This window comes from Naegleria gruberi (genome assembly GCF_000004985.1).
Source record: "Naegleria gruberi genomic scaffold NAEGRscaffold_44, whole genome shotgun sequence".
NCBI classification, from domain to species: domain Eukaryota; phylum Heterolobosea; class Eutetramitea; order Acrasida; family Naegleriidae; genus Naegleria; species Naegleria gruberi.
The window spans coordinates 182,768-200,901 of NW_003163283.1; the positions used below are offsets into that span (position 1 = coordinate 182,768).

Sequence of the window (18,134 nt, forward strand, 5' to 3'; positions counted from 1 at the left end):
TCAAATCCTATTGTTTAGAACTTTCGCCAACTTTATTCAAAACCTTAATTACTCTAATAATGAAAATAACTAACTTCAATATTTCCAATGGGAAATGGATGGTCAACTCGAATATCCACCAAACCCCTATTCCGATAATTATCGGAACTGCTCATCACATTTCATTGTCCGAAAAGTCCATTAATGCAATTTTGTAACAAACTTGTCCAATTAATCAAAAAAAATGAAAGAAAACCACAGCAACTTGATCCTCACACTGCTGTTCATATGTTGTGTGTGTATTGTTGCCTCTCATCAACAAGAAAAAGAGCAATCAACCTCCGATGAATATTCATCAAAAATTAGAAAATTCACAATTCCCTACGATGAGAAAGAATGGCACGATTTAAAACAAACACTGAACAAATCAATTGCCAAATTAAAATCCCATCCAGATTCTATGGTTCCTTTCTATTCCGAAACTGATCGTGCTTGGAAAATGGGAAGTCAAATTAATCAAGTTTTGGAATTGGCTGAATATTGGAAGAATGAATTTGATTGGAAGAAACAAGTTGATTTAATGAATGAATTGTTTCCACATTACGAATCCCAAGTTGATGATCATGTTACTGTTAGATTTGGTTGGAGACAAGCTAAGAGTCAAATTGAAAAACCATTGAAAGAGAGAAAGGTATTGATGATTGTTCATGGTTGGCCAGGATCAATTATTGAATTCCATAGAATTATTAACACATTGGTAGATGTTCATGGTTTTGATGTTGTGGTCCCTTCAATTCCAGGTTATGGATATAGCTCTATTCCAAGAAAGGAAGGTTATCATATTGGCAAGGTTGGCCAAATTTTCGCTCAACTCATGAAAAACATTGGCTATGGCAAATATATTGTACAAGGTGGTGATTGGGGATCAATGATCACAATGTACGTTGCCAGAGCAGATCCAGAGAATTGCATTGGATACCATTCCAATATGTGTCTCGTTATTCCTAATTGGAGAGATTGGATTGATGTTGCCAAAGATTTAATTACCCAACTCGTGAGTGGAACTCCATACAGTTCAAATACCAACAGTTTCTCATCATTCCTCTCGGGTTGTTTAACTTACATCACTGAGGAAATTGGTTATCAAGCTATGCAAAGCTCAAAACCAGATAGTATTGGAGTAGCTCTCTTAGATTCACCTCTTGGATTGATGAATTACATTTTGGAAAAGTTTGTTTCTTGGACAGATATTGAGCCACGTGATACAACTGGTCTTTTCAAGGTGATTACCAGAGATGAATTCTTAACCAATGTCATGATTTACTATACTACCAATACTATTGATTCTAGTATGAGAAAATATTACAATGTTGCTAAAGGAGCTGAAGAACACAAGTTGGGTACCAAGAATTATTTGCAAACTCCAACTGCTTGTGCTGTTTTCAAAGATTTATTTAGAGCTCCAAAGTCAACTGCTGCCCGAAACTTTAATCTCATTCAATATAATAGGTATGAAAAGGGAGGACACTTTGCTGCTTTGGAAAATGGTCAAACTCTTGTGGATGATTTGATTTCATTCACTGAAAAGGTCTATAACCTTCAAAAAACCAACACTAAGAATGAATTGTAAATATTAAGCAAATAATTCACTGATTTGGTTACTTCTTTGAGTTTCACATTCTCTATCGGTAACCATTACTGGATAATACATTTCTTTTTCTTAGATACAGTTTCAACACTTTCTTTCTCCATTCTATCCATTTCTTGTTGACTATAATAGTATAACCTTATTAGGGAAGATCCAAAATTATCGAAACCATAAGAAACCTCCTTCAGTGGACACGCTGTTTCAAAAAAGGACAAACAGTTCAACTCCTTGGCTAAATTCGATCCTTCCTCATAGCTCACAAAAGTTTCATTCATCAACTCCAGTTCAGTTTGTACCTCCTTGTCATTTCTCAAATCAATTTGGCTTGCTACCAAAACACGAGGAGTATACGGTGCTTTTAACACTGCCTCTTGATTGAATTTAGTTTTCACACATTCGACTATATCTATTATTGACTGAATAACAGATAAAAATGATATCTTTCTGTTTGTATTGTAATTGTCTAAATTTTTCATATCTATATCAAATTATACATTATCCTATTTGTAAACTAATCGTTGAACAACTTACTCTTCCTTACCAATAATTGGCAAACTATAAAAATCCCTCTCTCTATACCATCTTGAATTAACAAAATCTTCCATTTTCCCTTCTCCCAAACATTTCAAAATCATGCAAGTTGTTCCAACATATCCATTTCCAACAAAAAGAACATTAACACTCAATTTTTGATTTTTCTCCATGAACAGATAATCATCCAACAACTCTATTTGTTCAATCTCCTCTCGGGAGAGAAAATTGAATGGTCTGTTATATTTTCTATTGTGTCTGTGATTAGTCCTTGCATTTTCAATACACATTCGATTCATGAATTTATTCACAAGCATGAATGAGTGAAAATCAGAAATTTTCATAAATTTGAAAATTATTCGGAACAAGTCATCATATAAATCATAAATATTAGCAGCCTCAGCAACAGTAGCATAAGCATTTTGATTCATTTTTTTTGATAGACTAGCTGAATATTGCCACCGATTCAGGTTTTGCAACTTACACATTCCATCCCCAAATAATCAATTCATCCAAAAAAAGCATCTTTCCAATCGTCAAACAATCTGTGCTGCCCAGATTCTAAATTTACAGTTTCATATAAGGTAATTTCCAAGCTTTCCAAGCTTATCTCAAGTGGGGCATCTCCAACATCATCCTTGATAGAAAAAAAAAGAGATTTGAATTTGTGTTCAAAAAGCCTGCGCAATCTTTATGATGATTTCTTCCAAGACGAACGGAACACGGAATGGTGATATTCATCAGCTGCAAAATCATCATCATACCAATGAGACAATTACGGAATTTCCATCACACACTAATGAACATGAGTATTATGATCTTAAAAAGGAGGCTCCTCTTCAATTTTTTGATGAGAATGATAAGGATTTGTGGGAAAATAAGGAAAAACAACAAGTTGGATTGAAATCAGAGGAAAAGATTGGAGTGGCTGATCCAAGAACTGGATTCGCCAATACAGAAAAGACAAATACCTCTTCCGATGGAGAGGGTCATTGGGAAGCAACAATTGGAAGGTTTCTATTAAGATTAACAACTGCTAGGAGAATTGTTTCTCTAGTTCTTCTCTGTCAATATTTTCTTCTACTATTGGGTGCCTACCAACAGGGAACAACAATGTTTTGTATAATGTTATTCACCTGTATTCTTGGAGTAATTAATAATAGCAAATATGTTAGATTATCCTTCACCCATAGTGATGATAATGTGGGACATTCGGAGGAGAGAAATAGAGTCTTGATAAGTTTGGCCATCTTCTCTTTTAGATATTGTTTGTTTCCAGAGCTTCGGATTGTGTTGGTACCATTGTATTTGCTAATTGTCATGTCCTCAAATGTTTTGAGTATCAATTCGTGGTTTTACACATTGGCTCCTATTTACTTTACTTTGGCACATTTTGGATGCTCTGGTGTTTATGGATTTATCCAGCATGGAATTTCAAAAGAGTTCTATGATAACTGGGCCTTATTCCTCTCAATATTGATTTTCAGTTATTATGTGATTTCTACTTCAGTGCATTTGAGATCGAAATTGGACAAGTTGGAGCAGACAACAGCTCAGTTGGAGAATGCTCTCTCTGCAAAAAGTGTATTTCTGAGGCATATTTCACATGAATTTAGGTTTGTATTGAAATTTATGTTTCTATTTTAAAAAACGTTTTGTTTTGTAGATCACCATGTTTGAGTAGTTTGGGAAGTGTTGAATTATTGAGGGAAACCACCTTGACCGATTATCAGAGAGATTTAGTGGAGACAATTGCATCATCGGATGGAATTTTATTGAACCTTATTGAGGATGTTCTCACACTAGTGAAAATTGAACATGAGGAAAGAATTGCTGAAAAGGAGGAAATTACTGAAAAAACAAAATTCTTGACAGTTTTCAGTTTGGATAATTGTGTGAAAATGATTGGAAATATTATTAAGAGTTACTCTACTCAATTCGAAGTGAATGTTTGCGTTTCAGTTGAGGCTCTGGCAAAGAACGTTTACGTGAGAGCCAATCAAACAAGAATTCATCAAATTATTTCCAATTTGATGACCAATAGTGTGAAAGCGTCTAAAAAGGGTGATTCAGTTGAGTTGAGGTGCTATTTGGATGGAATAGAATCTGTTTCGAATGGTGTCACCGAACAAAATGTTGTTTTTAAAGTTATAGATCATGGCATTGGTATTCCAAAAGAGAAACAGGAAAGAATCTTTGAGCCATTCTCTCAACTTCACAATTTGAATGAATCTGTTTATCCAGGAACAGGATTGGGTTTGTCAACGGTATGTTTCTATGTATTCTTGCTAATTTCAAATATCATTTAGGTTCTTCATAATGTGAGAGCAATGAAAGGAAATATCATTCTCAAATCGGATCTACATCAAGGAGCCGAATTCACAGTTACCTTACCGCTAGAAGTTGTAAAACCTGATGAAAAAGATCTGTCGACAGAACAGCACGATATTGACCCTTCCATTAAGAGACAATTGAAAATTCAAGAAAATTACATTAAACTCTTCTCAACCTTTGATAGATCGGGAGAATGTAAAGGGGAGGCCAGTATTTTGGTAGCTGATGATAATGCCATCAACAGAAAAGTCATTCTCAAGCTGATTGAAAGTCTAGGATATAAAGCAGATGCTGTTTGTGACGGGAAACAATTGGTCGAACAGTATGATCCAAAGAGGCACAAATTGATCATTACAGATTTTGTAAGTTTTCACGCAATCTTAAATTTCAATAACCATTTATTAGAATATGCCTGTTATGGATGGATTGGAAGCGTCAAAGGAGATTAGAAAGATACACGGCACTGCAAGGATTGTTGCCCTCACAGGTGACGTCATGGCTGAGACACCAAGCTCTGTATTTGATAAGGTTCTTGTAAAGCCCATCCACAAGGGTACATTGAAGAAGTGTATTGAGGAAAGTTTGGTCTAGTTTAAAAGTTTGCCAACAAAATCGGAATTTATTACAAATCCTTAATAATGGACGATTCTTCGTCATATGGAGATTTATTAAGATTCTTTGTAAAGAACCAATATTCCATTTTGCTAGCGGTTTCTATCATCAAACATGTTAGACCTATTCCAAAAACATCCAGAACCAACATGATCTTGTTCTTAGAAATATCTCTAAACGTGAGCACGAAATTTCCCTCCTTATTTGCTTAACTCTCCTAAATAATCACCAACTCGGAAACCTTATTGAGATGAAGTCCTTAGAGAGTTCCACAACCTCCAAAACTCTCCACTACTCGGGCTATTATATATAATTTGTTAATCACTTGCACACACAAACCCTCATGGTCTAACCAAATAATGTGAAGATAATGGGAATTTCTCTGTAGTTGATTCTCAATTGGATTGAATTATCTCGAAGGCAACACCTTCGTTGTGTCTGTTATCAAACTGTCCGCAAGCTTCACCTTTTTGAAATTTTTGGTTGTGGAGTTTTTTGAAAGAAAAAAAAGCACGACAATTATTTCTTGCATCCTCACACAACATATCATCGATCATCTGCATCGTTGATACCTATTTTTGCGATTGACCCATATTTCCACCTCCGCGAATGTCTATTGAAATGATGATGGATACTAGTAGTGCTGCCTCTGCTGAATTGAATAATATGCAACAACAACAAGAACAACAACTTGATAGAAATTATTATATTCAATTCTATACGCAAAAGCTGTCAGCAATGGCCATTGAGAGACAAATTTCCTCTCTTTCTCATATTGAACAACTTTTAAATTATCAGACCGAGTTGGTGCCACAATTAATTCATACAGAATTAATTTCATCATCATCAATTTCATCACTCTTGACGGAACCTTGTCTAAAGTGCTTGAAATCACTTTTATTCATATTGACCACAACCCATATTCTTATTCAACAACAAGAAAAGAAGGATTTGCAAATTGTTGAACAAGGAATGATTCATAACGAACAAGCCATTCTTGCCTATTTTCTTGAAGCTGGATGTAAAACAAATACAGACATGATTAATTGGTTGAGAAAGATTCAAGAAAAGTCACAAATGGCTCAGCTCGCACCAGAACAACAACAAGAGGAAGCTAAGAGATGGTACCAAGTTTTGGAAAGGTATTTTGAACCTGTTTTATTCCCTGAACTTTCCGAAACTTTTGTGAATGCTCACACTAGACCATCCATGAATACATGTTCAATTGCTGAAGGTAAAGCAGTGGATTTTAATGTGGATAAGAAGGCTTTTATTTTCATGTTGTACGAATTTGTTGATGCCATTCACACAATTTTGAAGATTAGAAAATAATTTATTAGAATTTGATGACATGGCATGAATCAATTTTTCGAAGTTTTAGCTAAGATTTTATAACACATTGTAGAGTATTATTGTTCTGTTGATAGATACAATAAAGTTTTGTAACCATTTATTTAAAAGAACAAGAAACTTCTTTCCTTGATTCTCATCTTTGGTTCCTCCTTTTCTTTGAGCTTTTTCTTGCACTGCTTTTCATACTTTTGTTGAATGGAAATTCTTGTTTGTTCGGGTATTGTTTCAGTAAATGAGGAAGTTGTGATAGGGATTGAAAATTGTCAACCATAAAGTTTTCACATGCATTTTGCAACGCTTTATCGTTGTGAAAAGTAGCCACCTCGAAAATGGAGCAAACATTCGATTTATCCAATAAAGAAGCTACCAAGGTTCTGCAACATGAGGCAAGCTCATCCATATCAAATAAGAGTGAATATATCAGTAAACCAAGGGCATTATTTGGATTCAATTGTAATCGATCAGTGTACAAGTATTTCAACATGTCAATCATTACTTCCTTATAATAATCTTTCAAATGGACTGTCTTTTCTATTGTTTCAAGCATTCCACTACTGACAAGCATTTTGGAGAAGAATGGTGATCTTGATAGGAATAATCTATGAGCGTGAATGATAACTTCTTCATTTGTACCTTGGTTGGCTGTTTCATTGTTATTATCCAAGACGAGAGTAAGATCACTATCGACTGAATCACCCAATAAGGTATTGAAATCATTTTGTATCGTGTTGAGAATTTCCATTGTAGTTTCAATATTCTTTGATTCTGCTGAAGAGTAAATCTTTTGAATGATAGGATAATGCTTTTGTTCAGATGTTGCTTGAACGAAGGAAAGAAATGGAAGAGATTCACTAGCTTTCAAGTGAATAGTACCAGTATATAGATATTTGAGGTATTTCATCAGAGTATTCGAATCACATTCTGCTATATCAACTATTATCATTTCCTTTTCCAAAAATACTCCCTCCAATTGATTGGTATTAATCCATTGTTTGCTTGATTGTATCTTTTGGTACAGTATTGGACACCTGGCTTTGATAATACATTTGTGAGCCAAAATATAAGGAGAGCTGCTACTGGGGGCTAGGTCATTAACTTGGAATGATACATCGCAAAGATAACCTTCCTCTCTCTTTTGATTCAGATATTGAAGTACAGAAACTGACTTGAAAGAATCTCCTACATTCAATAATTTCGAGAATGATCGGTGATTCTTTTCCTTTTGCGAGGATCCAATAGCAAATACTTCCCCTTTCAATGTTGTCAAACACTTGTAACCAGAAATATTTTGCTTCATTTCATCAGAAACAATTTCAATAAAATTCCACTTATTATCAATAATATCATATCCATAGAAGCAGTCAGATATTCCTTCTGATTTGTTTCCTCCATAAATAAAAAAGGATCGTTCATTAACACTAAATGAACAATGCTTGAAAAGTGGAGGTGGAATAATTGATTGCACAATTATTTCAGTCCAAGTTTTGCTAGAAATATCAAGCATGAATAAATCATTGAGTATTTTGTCGCCAGTAGTTACTCCTCCATAAATAAATATTGAATTGGATACTTTGCATGCAGAATGTCCATATCTAGCTGATGGCCATCTTCTTAGCTCTTTAAATTGTTTAGGGGGTGAATATGTTGTACAAGTAAAGGGATTATAACTCGCTCCATTAAAATATATCATATAGAGATTTTCATCTAATACACCCTTATCAGATTTACCTCCAAATACATACAGATACAATTTGTTTTCAATTAATACCTTTGTCATTGTAAAGTGGATTCTATTGGGCAAAGCAGACCTTTCCACTTGAGTTAAATAGGATAGATTTAAGGGATCAGTAACCTTTTCAATTCTGTGAATTTCCCCTTTTCCAAATATGAAAATTAGTTGGTCAAGTTCTATCATTTCATATCCAATTAAACCAATTGGCAAGCGAATATTTTTGTAAAAAGGGCCATGACATGCCAAATATAAATTCTTATAGACATATAACACATTTGATGCAATATCATAGCTAATGAAATCGTCATGCATGACATTTCCAGTTCTACCTCCATAAACAAACAGAAATTTGCAATCACTAGACATGCAACTCAAATACTCAGTTCTACTTAGAAGCTGCTGTACAAAGCTAAATGATTTTGCCCTTGGATAGTGCTCAACTTCAAATCTTGGATATTCCAATTTCTTTTCGAGCATCTCCTGCTTTGACTTATAGTTATACCAAGTAAATTCGTTTTTCATCAAATATTTGTAGTTTTCATCATATTTTGCTGTTCCAGATAGAATAATCACTTGAGGATCCAGTGCATCAAAAAACAAGGATAATGGCTGAGAAACATCCAAATCCAAATTAATTTCCAATTCCTTGTTTGAAACTTTTTCATCGACAACAACATTTAAATCATCATTATTCAATTCCTGCTCCTGATCAATTAATATTATTGTTTCTCTATTTTCCTTCTTATTTGATGGAAGAATTTTCCTTGTTGTTTTCTTCTTATTTTGTTTCTTTTCCGAAAGCTTTTTAAAAACCAATCCATCAAATGACATTTTTTCTTCTCAAGTAAATCTGTTAGTTGAAACATCATCTTTCTTCATCATCATTTAAAATAGTTAACTTTAGAGTTTCGGAAAAGCATTCTAGATTTGATATCATTTTCAAGCTTGCTTTTTGGCGCCATTTTTTATTTTAAAAAATATTAAAAAAAATACAAAACATTCAAAGCCTTAATTTTTTTTCATTTTTCATTTAAGGTGCAAAGAAGAAGAAGTTTTCTCTCTCGGGATGGAGACAGTATTAATTCTGTTTTTATTAGATAAATTTAATTGTTGTCAATGGTTAAAATAGTTGAATCAGGTGTGGAAGGAAAAATATCCTTGAACGGGCTTGCTTTGGAAAAACAATTTCAAATGTCAGTTCTAACAGCGAACAATAGGAGATGTCATTTCAAAAAAATTAATTAGATTTGATGAAGTTGGTACAACGGGAGACTTATTGGTTTGCAGTGATGCAATTGATTCTACTAACATTTCTGTTAAAAATTGTTATTGCAGATTCGAATATTATTACTACAGTTTCGGATATTAACCAATTTAAAAAGTTACCATCCTCTATTACTATTGTGAACATTCCCTCTTATTATCATGTATTCATAAACATGATGGCATCTCTTGCCTCTGTTAATGGAACGAACCCTAGGCCGAAAGATATTATCAATAGATGGCAAGAATCAGGTTCATATTGTGTTTTAACACGCGATTTCAATAATTTAGAGCCGAGCAAATCGTCCTTCAACTTACCTGATTCCCTATCGAACAGTACAACATTTAAGCAAGTTGGGGTAGACAATATTCCTGTGGAAATTGCACATTACTCTTACTCAATTCTTGAAAATGCTCCTTCTCTTGTGATAACACCTCCAGAAGTTTTGAGTAGATGGTTGTTGATTTTGAAAAATTCAGTGTTTGAAAAGCAAGTAAGGTTGTCCTTATGGAATAGTACATTTAGTGATTCATTTACAATATTCCCCTTGTATGAAAGTCCGTCTTCCATTAGCTATGTGCAATTGGATGAGGTAGTAAATGCAAAGGATATAATAGTGAGCGAACTAGAAGAATTAATATCAAACGATTTGGAAAAATTCAAGAAATATTATGAAATTAATATTGAGGAAGGAAAGGGATTGGGATATTCACCTATTCTTCAATATCAAACTTGTAATTCTTCATTTTCTAATTCTACACAAGTATTGGAGTATCACTTAGCTCTATTTAGGATTGATTTTTATTTGAATTTGATTTTAAGGAATAAGGATGTGATTAGTGTTGGAGCATTTACACAAGATGGGAAATACAAAACACAAATCAAATTCATGGATGAAAGTGTCAGAAGCATTGATTATGCCTACTTAATTCAAGCCATTAGAAACATGCTTATTATTGGAAAGTTTGACTTGTATCTATCCTTTTCTAATAATACAGCAACATTCTCTTTGGAGTACTACCAAAATTTAGAAAAGAAGGATTTGAAATCTATTTATCTGTTAATGGTCCACCCTGTTTGCTTTAGTTTTTACTTTGACTATGCAGATATTTACTATTTTAAAGATGGGCTATTCTTTCCAATTATTGTAAATGATGTTATTTACTTTGGCATTGCACTTTTTGGAATAATTCTATATCTTGCCAATATTGTGAGTTATCTGTTCAACTTTTTGCTGTTCATTAAGAAGAGAATTCTCTTGCCAATTATTGGACCTCCTTCTCTGATTGTTTTGAGCTTGTTTTTCACAATCTTAATCAGATCTAAACTTGCATCCGCTGGTTATTGGATTCAAATGATTATTGTTTTCTTCCCAGCTCCAGTATTAATTGGTAGTTATTTGGTGTGCCTGTATAGATTTGCCTACTTGAAGAATATTGATCTGTGCCACAAATATTGTTGTGAATCACTTAGGTTACACAGATGTTTGACTTCTTCTCCACTTGCTGTTTTGTTTTCATTGATTTCAACTGTAGTTTGTTTCATAATTTGTCTCGTGCCAATAATTGCTGCAAGCGTTGCTCTAGCCTACTCATTCCTCAACCTCCCCCAGGAGATATTCATTACCATGTTTGCTATTGAAGTGATTTTCATATTGGTATGTGCTGGAATATTCTTCGTTGCTGATTTGGTTAGTAGTGGATTCAAAACCATTCGTAAGAAGGGAATTTCGTACTACCTCTTCTTTGACGATCCCATGGGATATAGAATTGATTTAATATTGATGGTTGTTATGTTGATTTCAGTAATTCCAATAATTGCTGGCTCAGTTCAAGATACGACTTCATTCTTTGTGGTGAGAAAGATTGTCTCAATTATATATTTTGCCTTGTTTTATTTTGTTATTGGAGGAACTGTGACATTATCTTATTGGATTAATAGATTGAGAAATTTCAATGTGAAATCAGATTCAACCCAATTGGAAATTTACTTACGAGATGATGAATTCAGAAAGATCTTTAGAACGTATTGTGCTAATGAATATTCCACAGAAAATTTTATAATTTATGAAGATTTGGAAAACTTGGATGTGAAAGGAAAATGTACCGAGGAAGAAGTGAAAGAATTTCATCTCAAATACATGACCTCAACTTCTCAATTCGAAGTGAACTTTCCCTCCTTTGTGAAAAAACGATTTGAGGAAATTTTAGAACAATTAGAATCTCAAACCATCTCCAAACCAACGTCTCCATCAACAGCAAGTGTCAGCACCAACAATTTATTGGAATCAGAATCAGTTTTTCTCACTACCAGTGCCATGGTACACTAACTCGCCAACAGAGCTTTATCAAAAAAACGATATCTTCAAAGGAGATTACGACTCTCCTTCTTCCAGAAGTACTAAGAAACCTCATCGACACCTTCTCTCGAATGGAGCACACTCACGAATTTAAACAGTGGAAAGCATTACAGAATTTTAAAGCAAAGCAAATGGGACTGATTGGAAAGGTTATGCAATAGTTTTAGGTACATGGAGAGCTCAATAACAAATGAATAATTGCATTATAACATTATAACTGAAAGATTCATAACCGCGCTTTACAGGACATGCTAAATTCCACAAACAGACCTAATCTCGTGTCTAAAATTCCAAAAACGTTGCCATAATCAACAACAGATTTCTTTTCCAAATTTTAATTTTAAAAATGTCATCTTTTTAAAGATTAGATCTAACCATTTTAGAAAAAGAAGATTTGAGAGATTCACAACAAAAGCAAATCATAATAAAATATGCAAGCTCAGATAACTAAACCAGAGGAAACCGTTAGAAACACATCAAAACTAAGTAAATATTGCACTTTTGACAAGGTAGAATTTGCTGGCATGAATATGTTTGGTGTAATAAAGAACAGAAAGAGAAGCACACTTGCTTATGAACAAGTCTTCTTGTTGGATACTAATGCTCACTCTGTAGCAAGCGATCCACAATATGTCAAAAGAAAAGAAACTAAACCTTTCAAAACAAAAGCTAAAGTAGTAAATTATTCACCCTCTATCAATTACTCTGTAACTCACTCAAATGAATTGAAACAAACTAAAATCCAAGAGATTAATGTTGTACCAGTTTCTAACCAGCAGCCAAAAAAGGAGAGAAGAATGTTGTCTTTTCAAGAATTACTAAACTAAATTGCTTTATGAACTGTTTATTTTCTCAACCGTTTCATGAATGCTGCCTTGATCTTTGATAACTTTTTAGAGGTTGATGAATGTGCATGTGAAGGGCTCGATTCATCTCCATAAAGACTTTTCGTCGACATTCGGTTACTTGGAGAAACTGAATCATCGATTGAAATATTTAGAGAATCAGTGTTTGGTGGAGGATTACTGAAGAGATTGTGAGTGGAACGTTGGCTCTTTCTCCAAGAGAAGGATCCTGACTTGGTAATTTGTTTTGGTTTGGTCTTCTTTCTTTCAATTGTTTTGATATTCTTCAAACCATTTTGTAAGGTATTTGAGAAGGTTTGCATTATTTGTTGCATGTGTTGTTGAGGAAGCTGATATTCCTTCAGGATTGCCTTGCAGGAATCTTCTGGAATATTTCCAAGTTTATCCTTAGCGTAGTAGAGAGTCCCTAATGCTGTGCTGGTGTGGCCTGAGAGTGATTCAACAAAATCAATTGTTGATTCCAGGCATGAAATATATCTTTGATGTGTAATAAATGTCTCAATTTCAACATTTGAAATGACTGATCTCGAACTAAACATTGAAGAAACAGAGTTTCTATCAACAGGTCGATCCGACATGGTATCCAATTGAATCAAGTGTCTCGAAATCCATGAGGCAGCTTGTTTGGCACATCCTTCGATTGCTAAGTGTATTAAATTTCTCTGTTGTTGATCAGTTTCTGTGACAAGGAGGTTGACAAACCTGTCTGTTCCTGTTGTGGCGCAATAATCCTTTAGGAATTGAGATAAAGTGGAGAAGGCCTTCATATCATTTAGAACAACACATTCCATAATGATATTTCTTCCGAATGAGTTCTTTTGGAGGAAACTCTTCTCGAATGTATCCACACCAAAAATTAAAGTTCCTTTGAAAAGGAAGGTTGCAAAAAACATCTTTTCTTCTTCCACAATCTCATTGTTTGCATTAACATTTTGTTGACTCGAATAATTGCTATTTCCCAAACTTCCTACAGAAAATGATCCTCCAGAGCTGACGCTACCATTCAGGTAGCTTTCGTTATCTGAAACTAAGGATCCTAACATGAACTTGTCAGTTGAGTCAGCAAACTCTAAATCAGAAATTGTGTCAGTTCTCTTCTTTCTTCTTCTTCCACCTCTACTGTCGCTGAGTAAGGAGAAAAGTGGATTTTCTTCCCTTTGGTTTTTCCTTAACAATAAATTAGGTTTAATTTTTGCCAAGTATTCAACCATTTGAATGTCCTTTTCTCTGACAGCATAGTGAAGTAATGTCTCACTATTTCCAACAAGAACGTCCACTTTAGCTCCAAATAATTGAAGAAGGTCGCAAAGGTCGTAATCTTTTCTTTTAAGAGCAATATAGAGAGGGAGGTATCCATACTTGTCATGTTGAGTGTTCAATTGATCTTGAACACATTTAAAACTACACAAATAAACACAAGCATCTTGTGCTCCGGATTGACAAGCATAGAAAATTGGGGTAGCGTCATGATTATCGGTTGCTAAAAGTAATTGATTTACAAGTGGGGATCTAGGGGAGGATGATTCAGTAAAATTGGATTCTTCGAATGGTGATTGTTGTGCATCAATGTGGTGAGCAACTTCTCCAGTTAACAGCCATTGCAAAATATCAACTTGATTCGATTTTGCAGCAATATGGACCAAGTTACAATCTTGATGTTCTGGGAATGTAGTATAGAGCAACATGTACCTGACATCTGCTGTCAAATCAGTTGCTGTCTGATTGAGAACACTATTCGCCAGCAATGAAGATGATGAAGATAGCGAACCACAAGTACTCTTTCTATTCGATTGATATTCTTTAGCCATATTCTGTAAACTTTCTTGAATGAATTTCAAATCTCCTCTCAGACATGCATCATAGAGCATGGCCTTGACAAAATCCTCTTCAGTTGTCATGCCATTAGCTCCAGCAATTGTAGGAGGCGATGAAGAATTAGGTTCAGATAAGTAATTATTCGGCGAAGACAATGTTCTATGATGAATAGTACCACTACTATCTTGTCTTTCTAAACTAATTTCAGGGACTGGAATGATACCAACAAATGAGTTGGCATCGAAAGTTTCAAATTCAGTCATTTTCTGTTTGTTATTTGTTTTGATTATGAATTTAAATTATATATATATTAATATAATAGATGATGATGAAGAAGACAGTTATCTACAGGATTAATCTAGAAAGTCCCGACGGGTCAGTGAATGAGACTAAATGGTTAATGAATTTACAAGAGTCAGAGTCGATAATGTCTTTGACACAACTTTAGGTTCCTAGGGAAAGTTAGAGTCTATTTTTCTATATATATTGCCAATGATGAAATAAATACTACAAAGTTGAGAGAGTCAGCTTCAGCTTTGGTTTAAGTCTTTTTAGAGTTTGTTTTTCAGTTACTTTTTTCGAGTTGTTGGAAATTTTTTCAAAAGTGGAAATCCTCAAAAATGGAGTAAAAAAAAGTAGCGACAAGGACAATGTGATTTAAAGCTTCCTGAACGGGTTGATGATTAATGCTCTGCAGCTTCTTGATTAGCGGATGATATTATGATAACCTATAGAGCGCGTATATTTGGATGTTGTTGTTAGATTGTTTTTTTTCTAATATTCAAAGATTGTATGTTGTGACCAATTCGATGAAAACATGTTTAAAATTTGCAATAATTGATGACTATTTGGTAAATTAATTTCGGAGACTCGAATCATTGATGTGATGAAAGATGATCAGTTTGAACCAACAGATCGAAAACATTGCCTACTTTGCTGAAACGATCGAGTTGCTTGATTCAGGTCGCTCATCAAGCTGTGCACAAATTTATTCCAATCAACATCTTTTGCAGGTTTATTAAAACGCTTTTGGGATGAAGGTTGAGAGCACAATGCTATGTAAGAGCAATGGAATTTTGTTTATTGTTGGTATATTCGGTTGACTTGTTAATATTCGGTTGGTTTCACTTCAATACATTACAAGTGGTCAACTGGTAGTAGTGGGCGTTGTCCATCTATTTGGTTGGAAGGTGGTGTTCATTTAGAGTTTAGATTCTTAAGAGGATTTGAGGTTACCTTATAAAACAGATCCAAGATAATATTTGTTTAAAAGGAAGATTGGCGTTTCCTATTTCTCTCTCAACCCAATTTCACATTCTTTAAGAAAGTTAGACCTTTAATTGCTGTCAACTACAATTAGAGCTCTAACTTGTTGAACTATCAATTGAGCTTTGTCAAAACCCTTATTATTATCTGAACATTATTATAATAACCACAGATTTCTCCTCATTCCTTAGTAAAATAGGTTGGGACCACAACACTCATGGTGTGATGATTATTGTCCGTACTCCCTAGTAATACCTCCACACTCTCTACTAGATGTTGAAAACAACAAATATACTCACAGAAGAAGTGAACGAGAAAAACACAAAAAAATGGATAATAACCCTACACTGCAGAATAGTGATGAGGAATTCTCAAGGAAGAACACAACCCCATGGAGTTGATGAAGAAAATAATGAAATATTGCCTTCTTCTCATCAAGAGAGGGAAGAAGAGCAGGAGAATGAGAAGGTTGTTACACCACTGCCCAAGCTACCAATGATTATGATTTCTATGATTATTATATCGGAAGCTGTTGGGTATGCATTGTTGTATCCTGTGGTTCCATTCATGGTGAGGGACTTTCTTGTGTATGAACATCAGAATGTGGTGGCACAGAATCAGTCAATTAGTTCTTCAATGGTTGGGTTTTTACCTAATTTTGGATTGAATAGATTGTATCCGATTGCAACATTTGGAAATGATTTTAGAAATGATTTTGTGGAGAGATTTTCAGTGTTGAATAATGGAAATTTTACATTTAATTCTACATTTAATTCAACATTAAATGGAACAGAGCCAATTTTTGAGATACCTGAAGAAACTGTTGGATTAATGATTGGAGCACTTTCGTCTGCATTTTCAGCTGCACAACTCCTTTCTAATTGGTTCATAGCTAGAGCTAGTGATCATGTTGGGAGAAAACCACTCCTATTGCTGGGTTTAGTGTTTAATATTATATTCATGAGTATATTTTCAGTTTCTAGGAGTTTTTGGTTTGCATTGGCGATTAGAATTTCACATGGTTTATTGAATGCCAATATTCCAATTTACAAATCCTTCTTGATGGATATTAGTGATTCTACTAATCAGGAAAAGGCATTTGTTATTATTTCAATTTTGGTAAGTTGATACTGATATAATATTTAATTTCTAAATGCTTAATTCTTCAAACATGTAATTACTTTATTGAATATTCAAACAGTGGAGTTGTAGTAATATTGTAACTCCAGGTATAGGAGGTTTTTTGGTAAATTTTGCAGAGAAATTTCCAGTTCTTTTCGGTGGAGAGCAATCATCTCTTTACAAATTCTTTAGTGAAAATCCTTTCATTCTTCCATTCTCAATTCCTGTATTGATGAATGTTGTTACACTTGTACTTTCAGTTTTCCTTTTGAAAGAGTCCCTTGCCAAACGATTTGATTTTGTAAATTGGTTCAAAACCAAGTTGGGAAAAAAGAAGGAAAACATGGTGGTTGAATTGGTGGAAACTGCTGATAATCACACGATTGTGGACGATTCAAAGGATAATCTGATTAAATTATCAGAACATGAAACACAAGAAACTGGTGGTGGTAGCAAACCTAGCTCACAAAATAGTATGCTCATGCTTTTGAAAGATTCTACAGTTGTGAAAGTTGTTTCCCTCTATCTCTTCTTGGGTATTTTTACTAATTTGGCGGATGAGCTTGTTCCAAGTAAGTATTTTCAATTAATCACTGGATCTTATGCTAACCTATTTCAAGTTTTCTTCAGTAATTCAGTTAAAAAGAGAGGTTTAGGATTGGATTCACTCATAATTGGATTAATTCTTTCAGTTGGTGGTGTCACTTCACTAGTCATGCTAATTATCTATCCATTGCTTTCTAAAAAGTTTGGCTTTTTGTGGCTCTATAGAATCGGGTTAGTGATCTATGGTATCTCCATGTTGATCCTTCCGTTCTCCACTGAAATGATTCGATTTGATTTCATTTTCTGGGTGGTTTTGGTATTTGTAACATTCTTTATATTTATCAAGAGCTGCTCTCACTCAATGGTTTATACTTCTCAATTCCTGATGATTAATAATGCCTCTCCATCACCAGAACATATTGGATCTATGAACGGATTGGGACATATTTGTGCATCGATTGGATGGGCTATTGGACCTTTCTTGTGTGGAGTATTAGTGGATGTTGGATTGAAATTTTCAAGAGATATCGAGACAGCAGATCCAGATTCATTCTTTGCTAAAGTTCCATTTGTTGACAAGTTGAGCTTTATTGTTTGTTCATTGATTTGCTTTTTCAATTTAGGACTTTCGTTTACAGTACCCAAGTCGAGTGTCACAACAAGAAGATATGAAAATCCATCTAAAAAGATTGAGCAAGCTTAAGGAA

At 34.2% G+C, this 18,134-nt stretch overlaps 8 protein-coding genes across 8 annotated transcripts; 5 read left to right on the forward strand and 3 right to left on the reverse strand.

Moving 5' to 3' along the window:
• The first annotated feature begins 12 nt into the window (after positions 1-12).
• NAEGRDRAFT_80831 (uncharacterized protein) lies at positions 13-1,614 on the forward strand. Its single transcript, XM_002673712.1, has one exon. The coding sequence runs from the start codon at positions 224-226 to the stop codon at positions 1,607-1,609; it is 1,386 nt and encodes a 461-aa protein (XP_002673758.1). The 5' UTR covers positions 13-223; the 3' UTR covers positions 1,610-1,614.
• A 540-nt stretch (positions 1,615-2,154) lies between these two features.
• Positions 2,155-2,589, reverse strand: NAEGRDRAFT_71103 (uncharacterized protein; the record flags this gene model as incomplete). Its single annotated transcript, XM_002673787.1, has 1 exon — positions 2,155-2,589. The coding sequence occupies one exon, from the start codon at positions 2,587-2,589 to the stop codon at positions 2,155-2,157; it is 435 nt and encodes a 144-aa protein (XP_002673833.1).
• Positions 2,590-2,854: 265 nt separating this feature from the next.
• NAEGRDRAFT_71104 (uncharacterized protein) lies at positions 2,855-5,083 on the forward strand (the record flags this gene model as incomplete). The annotated part of the gene is made up of 4 exons (XM_002673713.1): positions 2,855-3,774; positions 3,825-4,425; positions 4,468-4,854; positions 4,898-5,083. 4 exons carry the CDS (start codon positions 2,855-2,857, stop codon positions 5,081-5,083), a joined length of 2,094 nt encoding a protein of 697 aa, XP_002673759.1.
• A 630-nt stretch (positions 5,084-5,713) lies between these two features.
• NAEGRDRAFT_71105 (uncharacterized protein) lies at positions 5,714-6,436 on the forward strand (the record flags this gene model as incomplete). Its single annotated transcript, XM_002673714.1, has 1 exon — positions 5,714-6,436. One exon carries the CDS (start codon positions 5,714-5,716, stop codon positions 6,434-6,436), a length of 723 nt encoding a protein of 240 aa, XP_002673760.1.
• Positions 6,437-6,590: 154 nt separating this feature from the next.
• NAEGRDRAFT_71106 (uncharacterized protein) lies at positions 6,591-9,020 on the reverse strand (the record flags this gene model as incomplete). The annotated part of the gene is made up of 1 exon (XM_002673788.1): positions 6,591-9,020. One exon carries the CDS (start codon positions 9,018-9,020, stop codon positions 6,591-6,593), a length of 2,430 nt encoding a protein of 809 aa, XP_002673834.1.
• A 611-nt stretch (positions 9,021-9,631) lies between these two features.
• On the forward strand, positions 9,632-11,782 carry NAEGRDRAFT_71107 (uncharacterized protein; the record flags this gene model as incomplete). Its single annotated transcript, XM_002673715.1, has 1 exon — positions 9,632-11,782. One exon carries the CDS (start codon positions 9,632-9,634, stop codon positions 11,780-11,782), a length of 2,151 nt encoding a protein of 716 aa, XP_002673761.1.
• An 840-nt stretch (positions 11,783-12,622) lies between these two features.
• Positions 12,623-15,248, reverse strand: NAEGRDRAFT_58906 (uncharacterized protein). Its single transcript, XM_002673789.1, has one exon. The coding sequence runs from the start codon at positions 14,754-14,756 to the stop codon at positions 12,657-12,659; it is 2,100 nt and encodes a 699-aa protein (XP_002673835.1). The 5' UTR covers positions 14,757-15,248; the 3' UTR covers positions 12,623-12,656.
• Positions 15,249-16,119: 871 nt separating this feature from the next.
• On the forward strand, positions 16,120-18,130 carry NAEGRDRAFT_71109 (uncharacterized protein; the record flags this gene model as incomplete). Its single annotated transcript, XM_002673716.1, has 4 exons — positions 16,120-16,878; positions 16,961-17,453; positions 17,502-17,658; positions 17,776-18,130. 4 exons carry the CDS (start codon positions 16,120-16,122, stop codon positions 18,128-18,130), a joined length of 1,764 nt encoding a protein of 587 aa, XP_002673762.1.
• Positions 18,131-18,134: the final 4 nt, after the last annotated feature.